The 23,837-nt window shown below is 33.6% G+C and overlaps 1 protein-coding gene and 2 long non-coding RNA genes across 3 annotated transcripts; 2 read left to right on the forward strand and 1 right to left on the reverse strand.

The window, feature by feature from the left end:
- Positions 1-1,894: 1,894 nt before the first annotated feature.
- On the forward strand, positions 1,895-16,574 carry LOC132315638 (uncharacterized). The gene is made up of 5 exons (XM_059813980.1): positions 1,895-2,000; positions 2,191-2,309; positions 2,456-2,655; positions 15,214-15,443; positions 16,171-16,574. Exons 2-5 carry the CDS (start codon positions 2,218-2,220, stop codon positions 16,447-16,449), a joined length of 801 nt encoding a protein of 266 aa, XP_059669963.1. The 5' UTR covers positions 1,895-2,000; positions 2,191-2,217; the 3' UTR covers positions 16,450-16,574.
- LOC132315640 (uncharacterized) lies at positions 2,662-14,160 on the forward strand. The gene is made up of 2 exons (XR_009483749.1): positions 2,662-5,163; positions 13,068-14,160. It is a non-coding gene; the product is annotated as an uncharacterized LOC132315640 (long non-coding RNA).
- LOC132315639 (uncharacterized) lies at positions 5,301-8,794 on the reverse strand. Its single transcript, XR_009483748.1, has 2 exons — positions 8,541-8,794; positions 5,301-5,520 (listed from the first exon to the last, which is right to left on the reverse strand). It is a non-coding gene; the product is annotated as an uncharacterized LOC132315639 (long non-coding RNA).
- Positions 16,575-23,837: the final 7,263 nt, after the last annotated feature.

The raw sequence follows: 23,837 nt of genomic DNA on the forward strand, positions 1-23,837 counted from the left end.
CAAGCAGTTTTTGAAGCTTTGCTTCAATTTAGAAATAAGAAATGGAGTTTGCATATTTCAAAATCCCTTGCATAGAACTGCTACAAGAATCTGAGGCCGGTAAACGGTTATTTGATATTAACCACATATCTTGCTTTGGATCATAACTTAAAAAAGAAAAACATGACCTACTGAGGCCAGTCTTGTGCAATTTGTGGTCACTAAGGTTATTGAATTGAATGTGTTTAAATAAATCAAAAAGTAAGCGACAAACAAAACAAAAATTCCATACCTCTTCAAAATTTTCCGTCATGACAACCGGAGCCTTCCCGTTTACAAGCTTGCTTATCTCTTCAGGATGATCAATACACTACTGCATATGCTCTTTTAACTTTGATCGGCAATGATGAATATACCATGATCAGCTAATATAAGAAGGCAAATTCTTCCCACCATATCATATCATGGTTCTAATCAAACCCAAAATTGGAGAATATTCAATTCAAAGTTTGAATTAAATTTCATCAATAATTCCTAAACATAACATCAATGACACTTTGTGTAGATTTTGTGGAGAGTATGTATGTATGTATGTATGTATGTTGGAGAACAAACAAGCATGTATGTATCAAAGAGCAGAAAAGGAATCTACATATCAAAATCAACAAAAAGCCTCAACAAGGGTATCTGGGAATTTGTACCTAAGTAAAGCGAACAAAGATTAATTAAGCAGACAAGTAATCACCCAACAAGAAAAACCAATACTAAAAACAATTTATGTTATCTGAAATCAGCGAGCATGATTACCTTTATACAAGATCACCCTTTGCCTTCGCCACTCCAAATGTTATCCAAAACAGCCCAAAGGATTTCATTTAGTTTAGACCTTTGGAATAATGATTATTAACATTTTTTTTTCCATTGCATAAAGTAGGTAATTACCTCCAAATAGTAAACTAAATGAAAGTGAAAAGAAGTATGCATATATAATGTTTTATATATATATATATATATTAATGTATATAGGTAAGAAAACATGCATGGCACATCTCCCACTTTCGGCTTCTTCTTGATAGAGAAATAGAGTGGGCCGTGGTCAGTCCAACAATACACGACTTCGTTCTCTTCTTGGTGTTAATGGGCGATATCGTAATATGAAAAAACTTTGCGAGCCCAACACTTAAGCGGGTTGAAGTGTTGGGCTTGTTTAGCTCTTTTAAAATTCAGATGAAGGAGTTGGGCAATGGTGATCAGCCCCATCAGCTTGATAAGACCATTCGGGTCAACAAGACTATTGAGCAAATTCAGTGCAGTCCATACCAAATTTCAACGAACTCACTCCTCTTTGTTTGGAAAAGTAAAAGAGGTTTCAAACTCTCACGTGTCCTAGACTGACTGGAAATAGAAAGAAAGAAAAGACCTCTCATAGGTATGTTTTGGGTCCCACCTACCTAACACTGTAAGAAAAAACAATACAATCTCACCTAACCGTATAAATAAGACCATAAGTACATTTTAATATGTATAACAAGAATATATATTATATATTGAAATGAATCTCACTTTTGTTTTGATAAATTTTAATTAAATAATAAAGGATCTAAGTCGTCCCTCGTCAATGTCTTGCTGCAAATGTAAAATGATTTCCCTCAATACTATATGCACTTTGGTGGAAAGTTATTAGAAAATGCAATCCATCATCAATTATTCTTTAATTTCCCACTATAAGGAGTATTCTCGCTTGAAATTATTGAGCCAAGTGAATGAATTATGAAATATGTGACTCGAGTATCAATAATGTATTTATTTTTCATTATGTCTAATTTTTGCTATCCACTCATTCATTCAGTACACCACTACACGTTGTGGGCACATGCCATCGTCGCCTGGATTCGATATATATATATATATATATTATATAGTTGCAACTATATAATATATATATATATATATACACACGCACTATGAGTCTATGAGAATAAGATCTAGTTTCATCAGTCTCATTAGTTCACGCGATTCAGGTGTGAACCGAAAAACTCAATTACTTTTTTAGTAGACTTTTAATCAATTAATTATTCTCTTGTTAAATTTCTGCTATTCTTTCGTTTCTATTTAAATCTCTCTCTCTCTCTCTCTATATATATATATATGTATATAACTCGTGTTCACAACCTGCTTCCTCTCTCTCTCTTAAATTCAATTGCTGGTTAGGGTTTCATTCTACAATTGTTCTCGAGAATGGAAAATCCTATGAAGAAGGTCCTGCTCACCTCCAATGGCGATGAGATTTCTCTAAACGTTGCCCATCATTTAGCAAAACGAGGTTGCAGGTATATATATATTTATTTATATTATGTCTATTTAAGGCTATTGATTGATTTTTTTTTATTTATTTAGAATGCGAATTTATGAATGGTCACACCATATCTCACTGTGTTTTTTTTTTTTTTTTGCTGAATTTCTTGTCTATGATTAGGTTGGTTTTGATGGGAGATGAGAGCAACCTTAGGAGTGTGGCGGAGAAAATAAGAGGCTCTTTGAACGGTTCCGTTGTGGTCGAAGTGGTTGGATTGGATATGGAGGATGAGAGAGAGGCGGTTTTCGATGAAGCAGTGGACAAGGCGTGCAGAATTTTGGGGAAATTAGACGCTTTTGTGAATTGTTATACTTATGAAGGTAACATTTCAGTGCTCAAAGTTCATTTTGAGAATTCATTTATATTTTAAACTGCAGAGAAGATAAGGAGATATTGATTGATACTATTTTCTGTGTGTGGATCATATAAATAAGAAAATAATTGATGTTGGTTTTATGATAAAGAAAAAGAATCAGAAAAAAAATGGTCAATATTTTTCTATATATGTTGAATATATACTACACAATTTGTATTTTTTCTTCCAAAAGTTAACAAATTGTATAATTTAATTATGTATTTGTCTAGATATTAACTACCCTTGATTGTGCACAACGGGGCAGAAATTGGAGAAATGTTCATTATAGAATTAAAGTAGGATGAGTTAAATAGAGGAGTGTTTGCGCCATAATTATACCTTTTGAATTTAAAGATTAATTTTACAAAACTACTGTTAGAGTATTCGTATTTTATGGAACAATTTAGTCAAAAGTCAAGAAGCACCATATATATATTTTTGCCCAAGTAAACTTGCAATAACCAAAGAAACCGAACTACAGGGCCAAGAGAGAGGGCTTACCCCCACTTAACAATTGAAAAAGACCATTTCCAAAACCCATAAAATAAAATAAAATAAAGAAAAAATACTAAAACTCAGGACCACTACCATCCTGAGAAACAACACTATGAACTATTGAAAACTTAAAAACACAACACACTAGCTCATCATCCTGCAGCTGCATCAACCGAACAGAAAGAACCCAGAAAAACAGATTCCATTGGTGCTTAATCATTAATCCAATTCGGGAAGTCATTTAGATGCACTCCAACAATCTCACTTACCTCCCAAAACACCATTCTGGCAAAGCTGATTGGCACTTGGAGCTGTACCCTGATGAAGGTTGGAATTCCTGCTCCTCCAAATACCCCATATAACCATAGAGAAAAAACACCCTGCACCACCTGTTCTTTTAAGATTTCTGCTCGAATCTTTCCTGGAACCAAACAATTAAGTGATTCCATGAAGATATATGCCCCCAATTCCAATGCAAGACATCAAATAGCCATTTCCACACACTTGCAGCATATGGACATTCAAAAAACAAGTGTTCAATCTGATCCCCAGCCCTATAACAGTTATGACAGACAGAAGAGAGACAAATACCCCTCAATTGCGGATTCGAAAGGGAGGTAATTTTGTTTTGAAGGATGGCAAGTTGTCGAGCATGCTGCAGGTCTACTTTGATTCCAGCAAACTTCATACCACTGCTTTTTGGGTTGATGAGCTCTCAAATTCTTCCAAGCTGACTTGAATGAAAATGCACCATGTTTCCATAGAACTTGATCTGCTCCTTGATGGAATGTAGCCTGACGCACTCACATTAGACTTGTGATTCCAGATTAGTTCAGCCTTACTAGATAAGAATCGCCAATCATCTCTTTCCTTGCATAAGTGTCATTAACACTTGCATTCTTGGAAAGATCAAACCATCTCACCACCCTATGCCCAAATGCTTCCTGATTCCAAATGAATTCAGCCTCACTAGATAAGAATCGAGGTTTCAACCATCTCTTTCCTTGCATAATGTCATTAACACTGGCATTCTTGGAAAGATCAAACCATCTCACCGCTCTATGCCCAAAAGCTTGAATTAAAGTTTACCCCTTCCACCAAGGATCCGAGAACAACTTAATTGATTGACCATCCCCTATATTAAAACGATACTGGGTATCAAATGTTCTCTAGTATCTAGAAGATTCCTCCAGAACGTAGAGAATTTACTGCTATATGTACAACTCCATATTGATGGAATAGCAGCCCTCAAAGATTGGAACCAAGCGATCCACAACCTGTCTTTATCCTGAATAAATTCCCACAATAGAGCAATCTCACTTAACTTCAATTGAGGTGGTTCTTATTGAGGATAATGCTAAGGGAAAGCGAAAAGGAAAACTAAATGATATTCTGTGATTTAATTGAGACTGTATAACCTTTGAGCAGAATGATGACACGTGATTCGTCTAGCCAACCCAAATGGTTGAGAAAATGCTTTATCAAGTTGAGTTTATTCATCTGGAAACTTGCTTATAATTTATTACATGTATGACAAGTTTTAATGATCTTCATATAACAAGGAAGAAAATTTATCAATATATGAAAGCAGGATGATGGTGGCTATAGGCAGAGCATTGGCGGAATTGAGAAACACATTTGACAAAATTGATTCCAGAATAGTTTGTATATGGCTTTATCATGTTGAATTGAGTTTATGTTGGATGAAGGTCTTTTACTTATCAAAAAAAAAAAAAAAAATGGATGAAGGTCTTTAATTTTCTTCAAATTAATGAATACTGTTTGAAGTCATTGTCCAATGGTAGCTGGTAGTTATAGGCTTGTTACATTGACTCACCTGTTTCCGTTCACGTACCCGTGTCGACACCACACGACAAGTGTATGGGTATAGAGTATGTGTTCGGCGAGAAATTATACGTTGCGACGGTTGTAACCACCAAAGCAAAGCAAGTGAATTAACTTTTTAGTTGTATTGTAGGTTGTGATACCCCCTAATTTCGGAACACGGGTTGATCAAGTCCGCGCACAAAATCAGGGGATATCAAACCAATTAAAGTATTTAAACAAGCACGGATTACAAAATGAAATAAAGAATAAAATAAAACGCTGAAGAAATCCAATTAATAGTAAATCCATTAATAACTTCCAAATGGTTACAACTCGGGAATCCCGTAACTCAAGGACCCCTTAACCAAAAGTTACTATTTAGAATTTCAACCAAATAAGTACTAATATCAACTGAAACAAAACTAATATCCTACTTTTAAGTAAATAGAAGGAATGGATAAGTCCTCCAGCTGCGGATCCTCAACCTTGAGACTTGACCTTCTACAACCTGAAAAATAAATCGCGGGTTAAACCCTACGAGCAAGTTCTCTCTACCAAGCCTCTGAAAACCAATAAACAGATCATCTTTACCAAAACCATCCCTAATTAAGCTTTAACTTTAATATACGATGCTACAAATATATATAAATACTTATATATATAGTGCAAGAATCCTACCAGTTAATAGGGCATTAAATTGTCAAAACCACTCACCAATAATTAATTATCAGACATACCTAGACCAAGCCCCCCCTTTTATAATATTCTCATAAAGTAAACCCCACTCACCTTAACTCCATCCTAAACAGTACTTTAGTCATCTAAACATATAGCAATTTAGATATGCACCGGCAAATCAACCATGCCTTTTATAAATATATTTATTTATATATTAGCAATTCAACCATGCTTCCTTCCGTATATTTACTTTTGCAATTAATTAGCAATTCAACCATGCTTCCCATATATGAAATTTATTCATAACCAATAAGGCAGTATATCAAAGCCTTTGGCAACTCATCCATGCCTACAATTCAACCATGTACTAACTTTAAACTTATAGACTTCACATGCATATAATAAGCATGTCCTTAATTTAATAACCGTGTATCTATTACGATTTTAAATCAACCATACCATAATCTTAAATAATATATATACACATATATTTTATAATATATATATATGTGTGTATCATACATTCCATACCAATCGTTGACTATTTAAATCATATCTACATATATATATACATATATACACCTCCTTTCATTGCAAAAATATTTAATTAAGTGTATTTATACCACTAAATGCTACTAGGTATCTTAGTAACACTCTGAGGCTCTCAGAACATCAAGAACACACCCTCTAATGATTAATTTTAACCCTAACACGCTTAAGATAAATACTGGAAATTCACCGGAGTCTCAAGCAACTTTTCAGGACCTCACACGCATCCCCACGCGCCTCCACGCGCCACCACATACCCCTAGACTACTCCCACGCGCCTTCACGCGCTTCTCCTTACCGGCAGGCGCGTCCACGCGCCTGCACGCGCCTGAGCCACTCTCGGCGCGTGTGTGGCTTGTTCCTATTGGCCAGCCTTCTGCGTTCTAGTGTATTTGCTTGCACTGGATCATTTTCCTGTTGACTAGACCACATCTATGGTCCAGATTTAATGCGCACACAAATTTTATACAACCGCAACACACTGAATCATCCTACACCCATTATCTTCATCTAACGCCCCAACCTAGCGAGTGCAACCGTTTCTCATGTAATCATCCACATTGGATTATTCTCTTGTTATCAGGACCAAATGATGGTCCTGATTTGGGCGCACAAGAAAGACTGTGTGTTGCGCCGCACCAAATCCAACCCCTTTTTGTGCATGCGCCGATTTGTATGTTGCCAGTATATATATATATATATATATATATATAACCAAAAATTATACATAATAGTGTATATATTTTACCAACAATTTTATCAAAGGGAAAAAAACTAAAACAAATAATACGAATCATATGTATAAAATATCCAGAAAATTTCAGAAGCACTCAAATACTATATGTAATATTTTAAAGCCAACATTAACATATATAATAATTTAACCACCATATAATATAACTAATCATGCTACCCATCATTAAATCAACCTTTAAAAATTTCAGAAATTAAAATTAGAAAATCCTAATAGCACATACATGTATATAAAGGATTAAAGCTACATATATGCCAACAATAAATGTGATCCCAATAATCTGATTACTAATTTATTTTGATTGCACAACATAAAATAAAACTATAATTTTGATAATGAAGGTGATAGGCTTATGAGCCCTAAGAGGAGAAGTAGAAAAGAACTTGCCTTTCTTTTGCAAATCCGGTCTCCTCTTCGTTAGCCCTTCTTCTTCTCTCTTTAATTCTCTTATTTTTCTAACGTGGAAAAACTCCTAACCCTAAAGTCTTATGTGTTTATTTATACACATCCAAAAACCTACATCCTTTTCCCATTAGGATTATTATCATATAAAATAAATAATATTTATCTTTTAAATAATATATATATATATATATATATATATATATATATATATATATATATATATTACCTTCCATATATAACCATTAGTATAAATAGATTATATATACCTATATATATCAATATATAATTATATTGACATATATATCCCTCCTCATGATTTAATAATGAATTAATATACACATGTAATTATATAGGTATAATTATGCAAAGATAATTATTAAATATCCTCCCAACCACGGGCCTTTACCAATTAACCCAACAAGGCTTCCTTCAAGCCCAATACCACATCCGTTGGTCCAACTTCCTTTAATCCCAATCCAAATAACTTAAATACCTAAAATAATGAAATTAAATTTAATAGCTACCAATAATTAACAATAAAGTTACACCAACATAAAATTACGCAAATCAAATAAACACTTTACTAACTAGCATTCCACAAATCAAACACCATATAAATTTAACAAATAAAATTACAAAATATAATTTAATTAAAACAATACAATTTACCTACGCACTTGATTAAATAAAACAAATCACAACTATCAAGCACCTAATTAAATAAAACAAATCACTTAAAAATAATAATAATAATAATATAATATAAATTAATTTAATTAATAAATCCTTTTTAAAATATCGGGGTATTACATTCTTCCCCCCTAATAAAAGGAATTTCGTCCTCGGAATTCACGAATCCATGAAATGAAATTTTGATTATTTGTCCCAAACTTTCATTTTCCCTTATTCCACTGTTTGCCATGTAAGATATTTAATATGTAAATATCTATAATAAAATGCTCACAATTGTGTATATTACTTAAACACCTAGTGGTGTAATATACTAACAGTCAATGATTTGTATATATATGTATAAATATATATCACCATCATAAGCCAAAACCATCCAGATACTACTGAACATGATGCACTTATATCTACTAAGTCATTTCTATATCTACCTTGAAATAAAAAAAACATACCTCAATTCTTCTGAGGTACCCATGCATTGCAAGGTGTGGCATTGTACACCATACCCTGATGCAACTGCTGTATAGGCTGTCCCTGCGGTGGCGGTGGTGCTGGTAAGGCCGGAAATGTCTGAGCCTGCACACGTGGAATCTGTGGAGTAGGTAATGGTTGCCACTGTCCCTGTTGCCCATGCTGTTTCTGAGCCAACCCAGGACACCGTTTGGCTGAATGCCCATAATCTCCACACTTATAGCAATGACCCCTAAATATATTTGACTGCCCCTCCTGGTGATTACCCTGTAGCTGTCCCTGTCCAGTCTGAGGTGCTCCAGTCTGCGGAGTGGAAACTCCCTCTCTCTGAACTTCTGAATTACCCTTGTGCCTCTTCCAAGGCTGCTGGCCCTGGAATCTGCCCTTATCATTCTGTCGGTTCCCATTATCATTCACTTTCTCAGCTGGCTGATTAGCAAAGTCTTTACCACCCCGCTTCTCAGCCCTAGTCTGTCTGAAATCCTCATTTAGCTGATAAAGCTGCAAAGCTGCGTCCACCACTTGAGCATAAGTAGTGTAGGCTGGACTACCAGTAATAGCTCTCTTGATAGACCACATCAGTCCTTTGACGAAACTGTTGCGCTTCTTCTCCTCTGTATCCACCTCCTCCGGTGCAAAAAGAGATAAGCGTGTGAACTGCTGTTCATACTCCGCCACTGTCATGTTCCCTTGCTGCAGATTAAGAAACTCAGTCTTCATGGCTGCCCTAACTACATAAGGGAAATACTTGTCTTCAAAGCGTGCACTGAACTCATCATAAGTCAATGCCATCCTCTCCTCTATGGTGGTAACTGACTCCCACCACTGCAGTGCATCCCCAACTAGCTTGAAGGTAGCAAGCATCTGCTTCTGAACCTCCGTGCACTGAACCAAGCGAAGATGTCGCTCAATGTCCTGTTTCCACTGGTGAGCTGCTCTCGCATCCGTGGAGCCCGTGAACTCAGGTGGACTCCCTTTTGTGAAAGAACTCCTGGCCTTCTCCCAAGTATCAGTCTGAACAACCGGTGCTGGTAACGGTGCTGGTTGTACCTGAGGCTGATTCCGAAGTACAGCTGCTACCCCAGCTTCTATAGCCCGAGCAATGAGGTCATTGATGTGAGGAGGATACTCTGGATCCCTGCCCTGAGCCGGAGCCTGAACTTCCTCTTGCTCCTCCTGAAGCTGACCCTCATCCTGAAACCCAAGTCGTTGCTGCTTTTCCTCCATTTGCTGACGTTGCAGGTGTTCTTGCTGCATACGTGCAGCTCTCCTCTGTCGACGGTTCAGATTCTGTCCTCTTCCAGTGTTAACCATGCTGTTAACATAGAACGACAGACATCAGTACGATTTTAACGGACCGTAAAGGAATACAATGTATCCTAAACTTAAGCTCTAAAGAAACGAGTACACAAAGCGGAATTCACATAACGAAAGACACCCTAGGGACACTTGAACCTGGAGTGCTCTGATACCAACTGTGATACCCCCTAATTTCGGAACACGGGTTGATCAAGTCCGCGCACAAAATCAGGGGATATCAAACCAATTAAAGTATTTAAACAAGCACGGATTACAAAATGAAATAAAGAATAAAATAAAACGCTGAAGAAATCCAATTAATAGTAAATCCATTAATAACTTCCAAATGGTTACAACTCGGGAATCCCGTAACTCAAGGACCCCTTAACCAAAAGTTACTATTTAGAATTTCAACCAAATAAGTACTAATATCAACTGAAACAAAACTAATATCCTACTTTTAAGTAAATAGAAGGAATGGATAAGTCCTCCAGCTGCGGATCCTCAACCTTGAGACTTGACCTTCTACAACTTGAAAAATAAATCGCGGGTTAAACCCTACGAGCAAGTTCTCTCTACCAAGCCTCTGAAAACCAATAAACAGATCATCTTTACCAAAACCATCCCTAATTAAGCTTTAACTTTAATATACGATGCTACAAATATATATAAATACTTATATATATAGTGCAAGAATCCTACCAGTTAATAGGGCATTAAATTGTCAAAACCACTCACCAATAATTAATTATCAGACATACCTAGACCAAGCCCCCCCTTTTATAATATTCTCATAAAGTAAACCCCACTCACCTTGAACTCCATCCTAAACAGTACTTTAGTCATCTAAACATATAGCAATTTAGATATGCACCGGCAAATCAACCATGCCTTTTATAAATATATTTATTTATATATTAGCAATTCAACCATGCTTCCTTCTGTATATTTACTTTTGCAATTAATTAGCAATTCAACCATGCTTCCCATATATGAAATTTATTCATAACCAATAAGGCAGTATATCAAAGCCTTTGGCAACTCATCCATGCCTACAATTCAACCATGTACTAACTTTAAACTTATAGACTTCACATGCATATAATAAGCATGTCCTTAATTTAATAACCGTGTATCTATTACGATTTTAAATCAACCATACCATAATCTTAAATAATATATATACACATATATTTTATAATATATATATATGTGTGTATCATACATTCCATACCAATCGTTGACTATTTAAATCATATCTACATATATATATACATATATACACCTCCTTTCATTGCAAAAATATTTAATTAAGTGTATTTATACCACTAAATGCTACTAGGTATCTTAGTAACACTCTGAGGCTCTCAGAACATCAAGAACACACCCTCTAATGATTAATTTTAACCCTAACACGCTTAAGATAAATACTGGAAATTCACCGGAGTCTCAAGCAACTTTTCAGGACCTCACACGCATCCCCACGCGCCTCCACGCGCCACCACATACCCCTAGACTACTCCCACGCGCCTTCACGCGCTTCTCCTTACCGGCAGGCGCGTCCACGCGCCTGCACGCGCCTGAGCCACTCTCGGCGCGTGTGTGGCTTGTTCCTATTGGCCAGCCTTCTGCGTTCTAGTGTATTTGCTTGCACTGGATCATTTTCCTGTTGACTAGACCACATCTATGGTCCAGATTTAATGCGCACACAAATTTTATACAACCGCAACACACTGAATCATCCTACACCCATTATCTTCATCTAACGCCCCAACCTAGCGAGTGCAACCGTTTCTCATGTAATCATCCACATTGGATTATTCTCTTGTTATCAGGACCAAATGATGGTCCTGATTTGGGCGCACAAGAAAGACTGTGTGTTGCGCCGCACCAAATCCAACCCCTTTTTGTGCATGCGCCGATTTGTATGTTGCCAGTATATATATATATATATATATATAACCAAAAATTATACATAATAGTGTATATATTTTACCAACAATTTTATCAAAGGGAAAAAAACTAAAACAAATAATACGAATCATATGTATAAAATATCCAGAAAATTTCAGAAGCACTCAAATACTATATGTAATATTTTAAAGCCAACATTAACATATATAATAATTTAACCACCATATAATATAACTAATCATGCTACCCATCATTAAATCAACCTTTAAAAATTTCAGAAATTAAAATTAGAAAATCCTAATAGCACATACATGTATATAAAGGATTAAAGCTACATATATGCCAACAATAAATGTGATCCCAATAATCTGATTACTAATTTATTTTGATTGCACAACATAAAATAAAACTATAATTTTGATAATGAAGGTGATAGGCTTATGAGCCTTAAGAGGAGAAGTAGAAAAGAACTTGCCTTTCTTTTGCAAATCCGGTCTCCTCTTCGTTAGCCCTTCTTCTTCTCTCTTTAATTCTCTTATTTTTCTAACGTGGAAAAACTCCTAACCCTAAAGTCTTATGTGTTTATTTATACACATCCAAAAACCTACATCCTTTTCCCATTAGGATTATTATTATATAAAATAAATAATATTTATCTTTTAAATAATATATATATATATATATATATATATATATATATATATTACCTTCCATATATAACCATTAGTATAAATAGATTATATATACCTATATATATCAATATATAATTATATTGACATATATATCCCTCCTCATGATTTAATAATGAATTAATATACACATGTAATTATATAGGTATAATTATGCAAAGATAATTATTAAATATCCTCCCAACCACGGGCCTTTACCAATTAACCCAACAAGGCTTCCTTCAAGCCCAATACCACATCTGTTGGTCCAACTTCCTTTAATCCCAATCCAAATAACTTAAATACCTAAAATAATGAAATTAAATTTAATAGCTACCAATAATTAACAATAAAGTTACACCAACATAAAATCACGCAAATCAAATAAACACTTCACTAACTAGCATTCCACAAATCAAACACCATATAAATTTAACAAATAAAATTACAAAATATAATTTAATTAAAACAATACAATTTACCTACGCACTTAATTAAATAAAACAAATCACAACTATCAAGCACTTAATTAAGTAAAACAAATCACTTAAAAATAATAATAATAATAATATAATATAAATTAATTTAATTAATAAATCCTTTTTAAAATATCGGGGTATTACATAGGTCCACCTTGCTTTGGTGGATTTTTTGTAACCGTGGGTTATTCCACGTCAGCGTTACAACCGTTGCAACATATAATTTCTCGTGTTCACATGATATGATTGAACAACAACTTAGATTTAATAGCAGAGATGAATTTCCTATCTTTGAGATAGATAGAAACACTTTTCTTTTACCACACATCATTTAATTTGATTTATAATTGAGTATATTCTTATAAATCAACAACATTAACATAACACTCTAATAAATCATATTATGTACGTATTTAAATGCATAGTATGTGTCTACGTATCTGTATCCATATCCAACTTTTAGACTCATATTCCTGTATCCTAAATTTGAGAGGTCCGATACTTGGACACAGCTGCACCCGAGATGCTTACCTAAGTCTGGGTAACACAGGTTATAGTTATGGTTGCTCCTTGAACTTGGTCAACTTTCATTTTTGATGTTGAAGCCAATGATTTCCGTGTTAAAAGATCTGGCACCTCTACGCTGTTAATTATTTCCTACAATTTAGCAATTTATATTACTGCTGTCCTGTTTGGACCTTCAGAATGAATCTTTGTGAAATAATTAAGTAAATACAAAACACAAGAAAGTAATTCTACTGATGTGATGGTAAGTGAAGAGGAGATGGCCAATTTAAATAAGGTTCAATATCTATGGGTCCCTGATGCAAGAAAAAAAGTAAAAGATCAGAGTATAAGAGGAGAAGAAAAGAAAGAAGGAGAAGGATGGAGGAAAAGAGAAGAAGAGAAATCTTCCACAAAGAGAGAGAGAACGCCCGCGGGGGGGAGAAGAGAGAGAAGGAAAAAAAATGATGGTGGAAAAGCGAAGAAGATTACATAAAACAGTGAGATTATAATATTTTTATTTTAGATACAGATCTGTAGTTGTTTAAGAATTTTCCAACATTTTATTTCTTCATTACACAAGGACCCTGTATGGACAAAACCAAACTAAAATAAATACCTAATAATTAAATATCCCTAAAAATAAGAATATGTGAAAGTAAAAGTAACTTTTAAATTTAATCCTCAGGATTGTTGCACCTATGCATGCACCATTTTGGGGCCGCGGGCGCGGGGGGGGGGGGGGGGGGGGGGGGAGAGGGAAAAAAAAAAAAAGGATGGTGGAAAAGAGAAGAAGATTACATAGAACAGTGAGATTGTAATATTTTTATTTTAGATACAGATCTGTAGTTGTTTAAGAATTTTCCAACATTTTAATTCTTCATTACACAAGGACCCTGTATGGACACGACCAAACTAAAATAAATACCTAATAATTAAATATCCCTAAAAATAAGAATATATGAAAGTAAAAGTAACTTTTAAATTTAATCCTCAGGATTGTTGCACCTATGCATGCACCATGTGGGTCTCATCGTGATCCCCATTAGCCCCAATGTTGTGGCATCAGCCATCTAGATTCTTATCTCAATTGTGTTTTTTATCTCATAATGCTGAACCTATGACTCTAGTAAGTATTAGACACTGTTTGTAAATTCGATATTTGATACTAAGTGTTTCAAAAATCTATATTGGTTATAGGTTACTGGCTATGGAAAAAAGGTGATCTATAATGTCAAATTCTATTGTCATTTGATACTTATAGGCTTGTCACTTGTGATTTGCCTGGAGTTTAAAGCTGCAACTAGAGATTTCTTGAACTTCAATATTAAAAAGAAAAAAATTATTTTACACTAGTTTTAAGACAATCCACATAAAACTAGTTGATGATAATTGGCTTGAGTGAGAGAGTTATTTGCTATGTTTCTGAGGGAAACGCGGGAGCATATGCTCTTAAAAGCTAAACCTATGAACTTTCTGCCATAAACATGGATATGAGGTCCCAATCGTGACAACTCCCTAAAATTTATACCATGGAAATGGTCATGTATGTTATGCTTGACATTTAGTTTCTCTATAAGCTCTGCTCTTTCTTTGTATTATGGAAAATCATGTTGATTTATATTCCTTAGCAAAATAGAAGTTTACTTCTCAACTGCTTGGTATATGCGTGCTTACATCTGCTTAACTGGAAGGGTGCATTTTCTTTCACTATCTTGTCATAATGCTTGTATACATAGTTGCGGATGGTGCAATGTAGTTGAAATTTCACTTCTGATTACCTGGAACAGGAAAGATGCAAGACCCCCTACAATTGGCTCAAGATGAGTTCAAAAAGATAGTTAAAATAAATTTCATGGCTGCATGGTATTTATTGAAGGCTGTTGGCAGAAGAATGCGGGATCAAAAATCAGGAGGATCCATTGTATTTTTGACCTCAATAATTGGTGGTGAGCGAGGTATATATCAGGGAGCTTCTGCATATGGTTCGTGTTTGGCAGGAATTCATCAGTTAGTTAGGGTAAGTAAACCTTAATTTGCATAATTTGTCATAGCATTTACAATATTTTCCTGAAATTTATGCATACCGTGAATTGGACATTGTCAAATGATGTGATTATGTATTGTGCTATATAGCTTTACGACTTCGTTACAACAGTGCTTTGGTTGTGCAGGTGTTCTACACTTCTACAACTTGCTTGTTTTGTTGACTTAGTGAAAATTGATCAGATAGCATTAACTTACTATGCATCCCACCAGATTGTGTGTTTCCTCAGCTCATATTCTAGCATTAGTAATGGACTTTCAGAATGGGTAATGGTTTTAGTGTCTTTACACACACAATTCCACTAATGTGAGACTGATGTTGAGCTACCCTTTGTCAAGAAAATTTGATTGAAACATATGGAGAAGAGAAAAGGATGGGGAGGGGGGTTTAAGTTCTTGGATGTCACACTAATTTCGAGTCCTGAGAGGAGCTTGAGCACCCGTAACGAAAATAATAATAATAATAATAATAATAATAATAATAATTTGCTAAAAAGAAATAGAAAAAGAATTTGTCTATCAGATATTTTCAGTTGCCCAAATAGGAGCAATGTTTCTAGAACTGAGTTAGTTGCTCGCATAGTGTTGAATTGTTGTTGCGACTTTTTCAAATTATTTTTGAGTGACATTTTATTTCTATACGATCATTTTCCTGAGTTGAGTTATTATTTTATATTAACATCTCTGATAACTGTTCTCAGACATCTGCTCTGGAGATTGGGAAGTACCAAATCAGGGTTAATGCAATTAGCCGTGGCTTGCACCTACATGATGAGTTTCCAATCTCAGTGGGTACCGAGAGGGCAGAGAAGTTGGTCAAGGAAGCAGCACCTCTCGACAGATGGCTAGACGTTAAAAATGATCTGGCTTCAACTATCATCTACTTAATAAGTGATGGCTCGCGCTACATGACTGGGACCGCAATAATCGTTGATGGCGCCCAGTCTCTGGTAAGGCCACGGATGCGATCTTATATGTGATTTGTAGGTAGTGGAATAGCAATACAGAATTTTTTTAGTAAAACCCTAGAAGGTGGTGTGACCAGTGTTGTTGAATTCGAGTACAATCACAATTATAATAAAATCAGTCCGTTCATTTGTTGAAATCTACAACAAGCTGGTCTTCATTATCTCTCTCTTTTTTATTTGATGAGTATGTTGTATCAGCTCCTTGCAACACATCATTACCATTTCGCAACTTCTTGAAGTTCCATTATAGTGGAGAAAAGTTGCTACAAAAGACGATGAATGAAAACTCTTCTGAAGCAAAAACCATAGTCGTGAAGATATGCCTCATCTGAATGTGATGGTTTAAATGTTCACATGGCATAAACACATACACACACATATTGCAGCATGAAAAAATTAGACCTACCGGAGTTAGAGAATTTTTGTGGGAAAATTGGGCAATACATCTAAAGCACATTTACACAAAGTGCAGATTGACAATTTAAATCCACAAGACGGTCTTCTTGTGTTGACAGAAAAATGGTTGCTTCTAGTGCAACAGAAACGTGTCACTCAATAGGTTGTGAATTTTTAGCCACAGATAGTGACACTGGACTAGGTTTTGACAAAACTATAACGGTCTGTTTGGTTTGGGATAGAAACTGAAAATAAATATGGACGGCCTTTTCTCCGTATGTGATAAGAGGAGAGGAAAAGAAAAATGAGGGAATCTCTTCACTCCATATTGTTTATATAATTAGTAATTACATTCATTCTTCTTCTTTTTCCTTTACATTCTTATTCTTTTAAAAAAAAAAACAAAAGAAAAATCTCTTCTTTTTTTTACTTGAATAAAAAGAAAAAAAGTCATGTGACTTCAAGCAATTACAAGTCGAAATCCAATGATTTCATGGTTAACTAAACAATGTACTTTGATTTCATACATTTATCTGGACAGAAAATGATGATGTGGTGTATTTAAAATTATTGATCTCCTTGTCACTCATGATGATAGTTTTTTCCATTCCAGTCACTAAAAAAAAGAAAAGAAAAGAAAAGAAAAATGTTAATTTAAAAAGATAATGGGGTTCGGTCAAGTTTTCCTCCAGCCTTTTCGACAATCATTGTCATATACGGAGTATATGTGTGTGTGTGTGTATATATATACATAATCATATTTTTTGTTCAGAGCAAGAAATTCATCCAATGTATAGTCATTATTTATACACACACACACACATATATATATATATATATAATTGCACAATATATAGTGATAGTACTTGTACGTAAGGAAATAATCTGTGGAAGGTCGCCATTCAAGAATGGCAACTACTACAGCGGTTGAAACCATGAATTGATGACATGTTGCAAAAGAGACAAGGCTATATAATATGGACTTCTCCGGCCATCTGGATATATCATCGTCATCATATATAGATAAATAAATATATATGTCTGCGACGTACATTATTGATTATATAGTACATACCGTAATCACAAGTCCAACAATGAATGACTTCCTAATTTAGCCCTAGTCCTTCATAGGGCCGCGTATGTGCCTTCTGCGTATCAATTCTCATTATTTATTTATTTTCAACTTTCAACCTTTTATTAATTTAAGAAATAATCTTTGGTCACATAACTTTTACTAATAATTTCCCTATCTATTTTTGTATATTTAATATTACGACTAATGTTGGTCAAAGATTCTTCCAATTTTTTTTATTAAAAAAATTAATGAATTTTCCTTTATCTTATAAACCTACCTAGCCTTATTAAAAAAAATTAATGAATTTTCCTTTATCTTATGAACCTACCTAGCCTTGTATGCCTCCCTAATTATTGTTACATTTCCGCTTGTAAGAGTGACTACATCAAAACTCTACCACGAATTTACTAAAATAATTGTTAAAAAAATTTGAGTGACAAAGCGTGAGAACACAACCTCAACTTAATATTGTATACCTATTAAAAGAGAATTTGTGACGGTGCTTCAACAAAGATTAGAATTTCTTTTCAATTATTTCATCATGATTATATTATAGGGAGAATTTATCCCACATCAGATTCGGATAAGAAAGTGAATGGATATATATGGGTAATGGATTGAGTGTCAGTTTCACCTAATAATTTAGCCCCCGTTTGGCATGCGTTTTGTTTCTGCTGTTTTTGTATTTGGGCTATTACAGTGTCGATTTTGATAACAAAAGCATATTTGGTGTGGCCTTGTTTTATTTTATATAATACTGAAACACTTCGTAATCAGTGGTCTAAAATCAAAACACCAAAAAAATTTTATTTTTTATTTTTTATTTTTTTGTTTTGACGACTATTCATAATCCAAAACTATAATAGTATCATTCCTAAACATGCTTTCGATTTTTTTTTAAAACATTCCTGCAGTAAAAATTTTGTTTCTGTTTTAGCCAAAAAGAAAACTCCAAAAATAAAGGGCATGCCAAAAAGGCTCTAAGTTTTTGGGTTTGCGAGTCCGAGTGAAAAAAAATATTACAAGGAGAAATAATCCAATATCGAATTCGGATTAAAAAAAACATCCGCCTATGCCAGATTAGTACTTGCCCTGCTTTCAACTCGGGTAAAAAATTTATCACCCCCAATTTCAATCTCATTTAAGACAGCAATTTGAGGGAAATTTACTCTCTTTTAGTTTTTGTTTAATTAATTAGTAGTTTATTTATGTTTTGACTCAGAAGTGACATTAAGCTGTACAATTACCTGCCTGAATCTCTTTGTCCATGCCCTAGTAAATAAAATTGGGGATGCATATTGGCTTGTAAGATTGTCATTGTCAATGATTTAGACAAAATGTGTGCTTATACATGCACTCTGCATAAAAATATGATAATAAAAACATGAATGAAGGGAAAGTGGAGAAAAAGAGGATTTAGGTTCTTTGGATTGAATGATTTTGAAAGAAAATAGGAAAGAAAGTTTAACTTGTATTTATTTTTCAAACGAGAAGAAAAAAGATAATAATAATATGGTAGTGTTACGTCACATTCAACGACGTGAACAAACTAATAACTAGACGATTCAAAATGGCTGGTTAACTTGTATTTGTTTAAGGAAAGAAAGTTCAACTTGTATTTGTTTTTCAAACGAGAAGAAAAAAGATAATAATAATGGAGTAGTGTTACGTCACGTTCAACGATGTAAACAAACTAATTGTTGTCGATTCAAAAAGTAAATAACATTCTTACGTCATGTTAAATTATAATTTAAAGATTAAAATAATTTGAAATGTCTATTTTCTTTCAGTTTTATTGAGTTAAATTTAGATTTCTCTCTCCCTCTTTTTTCTTTTTTAACTCAACTTAATATTTATTATTATTATTTTTTTCTTAATTCTTCTTATACATATATACGATACCATTACTGAACTTTGATTCGCAAGAAGGAAAGGAGGATTTAGGTTCTTTGGATTGAATGATTTTGAAAGAAAAGAGAAAAGAAAGTTTAACTTGTATTTATTTTTCAAACGAAAAGAAAAAAGATAATAATAATAGAGTAGTGTTACGTCACATTCAATGACATAAACAAACTAGTAATCAGTTGACTCAAAACGTAAATAATATTCTTTCAGCGACGTTAAATTATAATTTAAAGATTAGAATAACTTGAATTGCCTATCTCTTTTCAGTTTTATTAAGTTAAATTTAAATTTCTCTCTATTTTTTAACTCAACTTAATATTTATTATTATTATTATTTTATTAATTCTTCTTGTACATGGTATACAGACTTTGATTGGCAAGAAGGAAAGAAGGATTTGAAAATTCATAGGAAGATGACAAATCTCCGTATCTAGACTTCTTTTCTCCCGGTCAAAGGTATGAAAGGGACCCCGTTGGCATTTTGTGACTGCGCAGACCAAAACCACAACTTCTCGTCAAAGTTTCCAAGCCCGTGCTCTTTTCCGGTCCCCAATGCTTACAAAATTACTACCTCCTTTCAAAAACCTAGTGTCATGTTTTAGAAACTATGTCAGTTTAATTTGTTAGAATTATAATTCTCTAATGTTATATTTGGTTGGAAGGAAAAATTAATAAGGGATGGATGAAAGGGAGAATGAATTAACTTTTTCGTATTTGGTTGGAGGAAAGGGAAAAGCGGAAGAAAGTAAGGAGGGATGCTTCATCTCTCATTCCTTTATATTTCTCTATCCGCCCAAAATTAGAAAGAAGAGAAGAGAAAAAGAAATAATAACTAACACAAATATTAATTTTCTATTTCTAACCTTCCTAAAAATTTGGGATAGATATAAAATTTTTAAATACTGAGGGCATATTAGTAAAAAGAATATAAAAACTCTATTTCCCTTCCTTCTAACCAAACAAAAAAAAATGTGTCACTCCATCCATCATTTCTACTATCCATTCTATTCAACCAAACAAAAAGTGAGAGAGATACCTTCCATTCCCTAGGAATGCTTCATCCATCCCTTCCCCTATCCCTTCTATCTATTTTTCCATCCCTCCAATCAAATGAAGCATCAAAGTGACACTATTTATGGGACAGAGGGAGTAATTCAAATCCCGTCATCTCTCTCCCATGAGTTTGAATAGCGCACGAAGATGGAACAAGAATTATTTCCGGTACAAGAGAAATTTTACACATAATTCAGTGATTGAGATTGTATTATTATTAGTGAATTTTATTTATCAATTCAATCTCAATTATTAGATTCTGTGCAAGATCTCTCCTGCGTTCGAGAGAATCCTTATTCGACGGAAACGATCACTCAAACATATAATTATAAGAATAATACTTGTATTGAATTCACTCATCTAACTGTTGATGTAACTTAATAAATTTAAAATTAATGTTCAAAAGCAAAAATTAGATTTAAGTTGGGTATTACCCAATTATTCGGGTTTAACACATTGCTGTGAGATTATTTATTATTATTATTATTATTTTTTTCGCTCTATCATTTTTCTCTCCCTCCAAGAAAGGCCATCAATGCCTGTTTTTGCCGGTTCTGTTCAACGTTGTTGTGCCATTGCCAACCATCTTTGCAAATAACTTCATCGCTAATTCATGTCACCGTCCATTAGTCTGTCCTTAGTAACAAAATTTTAGTTCAAAAGACAGAGACATGTGTTAAATAATTCAGATTGCATTGAATTTTGGGCTAGGGTTCAATTATGGGGATTGCTAGATTTTGGGCTAGGGTATGAATTGGTGGCGACAACAGTTGTAAGGTATCTACATATATGTTATATATAGATACATGTTTGATAAAGAATAATTAATGTAAAATTGTTGGAACGGGTTGGTAATGATGAGAAGAGAAGCAAAAGTTGTGATGGTGTTGTGGAAAAACAAAGAGACGGGGTCAGTGATGATTGTGATGGTACGTGCAAAATTCAACCTAATCTGAATTATTGAACGCTTGATGAAGAGGTGAGCAAAGATGGTCGATAATTTTGATGTAGTGATGGTGTAGAACAGAACCGTTAATGGTCTTTCTTTAAAAAAAAAAAAACAAAACAACCAGACTTAATTTTTACTTTTAAACACTTGTTTTAAATCTATTGAGTCACATCATCAAGTTATCCTAATATATTATACATATGTGTGATCTGATTATTTAGTATTGTTATATAATTAAATATGTCATTCTCTCAAATTTTATTACTTATATTAATTCAAATCTTAAAAATTAAAATTTTAAAAAATTAAATCAAAACTCACAAACTTAGAAACATAAGAGTATAAAATAGTCTAAATAGACGACTTGTCCCATATTTTCTTGGTTTTCTTGTTTTTTGGTGTGTGGTTAAGAGACACATAATTTTTCATACTTTAAATCCACAAGACGGTCTTCTTGTGTTGACAGAAAAATGGTAGCTTCGAGTGCAACAGAAACGTGTCACTCAATAGGTTAGTTTTGAATTTCTAGCCACACAGATAATGACACTGGACTAGGTTTTGACAAAACTATAACGCCCTGTTTGGTTACGGATAAAAACTGAAAAGAAATATGGACGGCCTTTTCTCCGTATGTGATAAGAGGAGAGGAAAAGAAAAATGAGGGAAGTTCTTCACTCCATATTGTTTATATAATTACTATTACATTCCTTCTTCTTTTTCCTTTACATTCTTATTCTTTTTAAATAAAAAATAAAAGATAAATCTCTTCTGTTTTTTTTTTTTTCCCTGAATAAAAAGAAAAAATGTCATGTCACTTCAAGCAATTACTAGTCTAAATCCAATGATTTCATGGTTAACTAAACAATGTACTATGATTTCATACATTCATCTGGACAGAAAATGATGATGTGGTGTATTTAAAATTATTGATCTCCTTGTCACTCATGATAATTGTTTTTTCCATTCCAGTCACAAAAAAAAAAAAAAAAAAAAAAAAAAAAAATATTTACTTGAAAATATAATGGGGTTCGGTCAAGTTTTCCTCCAGCCTTTTCAACAATCATTATTCATATACGGAGTATATGCGTGTGTATTTATATATATATATATATATATAGTCATATTTTTTGTTCAGAGCAAGAATTTCATCCAATGTATACTCCTTATTTATAAATTATATATACACATATATGTAATATATATAAAATATATATATAATCTGCGGCAGGTCGCATTCAAGAATGCCAACTACTACACTAGTTGAAACCATGAATTGATGACGTGTTGCAAAAGAGACAAGGCTATAATAATATGGACTTCTCCGGCCGCCATCTGGATATATCATAGTCACCATATGTGTGTGTGTGTGTGTCTGCTACGTTCATTATTGATTATAGTGCAGACTGTAATCACATGTCCAACAATGAATGCCTTCCTAATTTAGCCCTTCCGTCCTTCATTGGGCCGCCTATAAATGCCTTCTGCCGTATCAATTCTCATTATTTATATATTTTCAACTTTCAACCTTAATTTTCGAAAAAAAAACTTTCAACCTTTCATTAATTAAAGAAATAATATTTGATCACATAACTTTTAATATTTTTCCTGTCTATTTATGAACTAAGTCACGTAAAGAGAAACAAACAAGCGAATTAGAGAGTGAAAATGTGAGAGTGACAAAATTATGTTATAAATATTGAGAATTTGAACAAGTGTGAGAACGAGAACGCTTTCGAAATATGAAAAAGATATCTATTAAAAAGAATTATGTTACTTAATTTGTATATATTTAATATTACGACTAATGTTAGTCAAAGATTCTTCCAAAAAGAATTTTTATTAAAAAAATTAATGAATTTTTCTTTATCTTATGAACCTACCTAGCCTTGTATGCCTCCCTAATTATTGTTACATTTCAACTGTAACAGCAACTTCATCAAAACTCTACCAGGAATTTACTAAGATAATTGTTATAAAAATTTGAGTGACAAAGCGTGATAACACAAACTCAACTTAATATTG

The sequence above is a fragment of the Cornus florida genome, unplaced genomic scaffold, assembly GCF_030987335.1.
Source record: "Cornus florida cultivar Cherokee Brave unplaced genomic scaffold, ASM3098733v1 CherokeeBrave_3.0.0_Hap2_Chr07, whole genome shotgun sequence".
NCBI lineage: Eukaryota > Viridiplantae > Streptophyta > Magnoliopsida > Cornales > Cornaceae > Cornus > Cornus florida.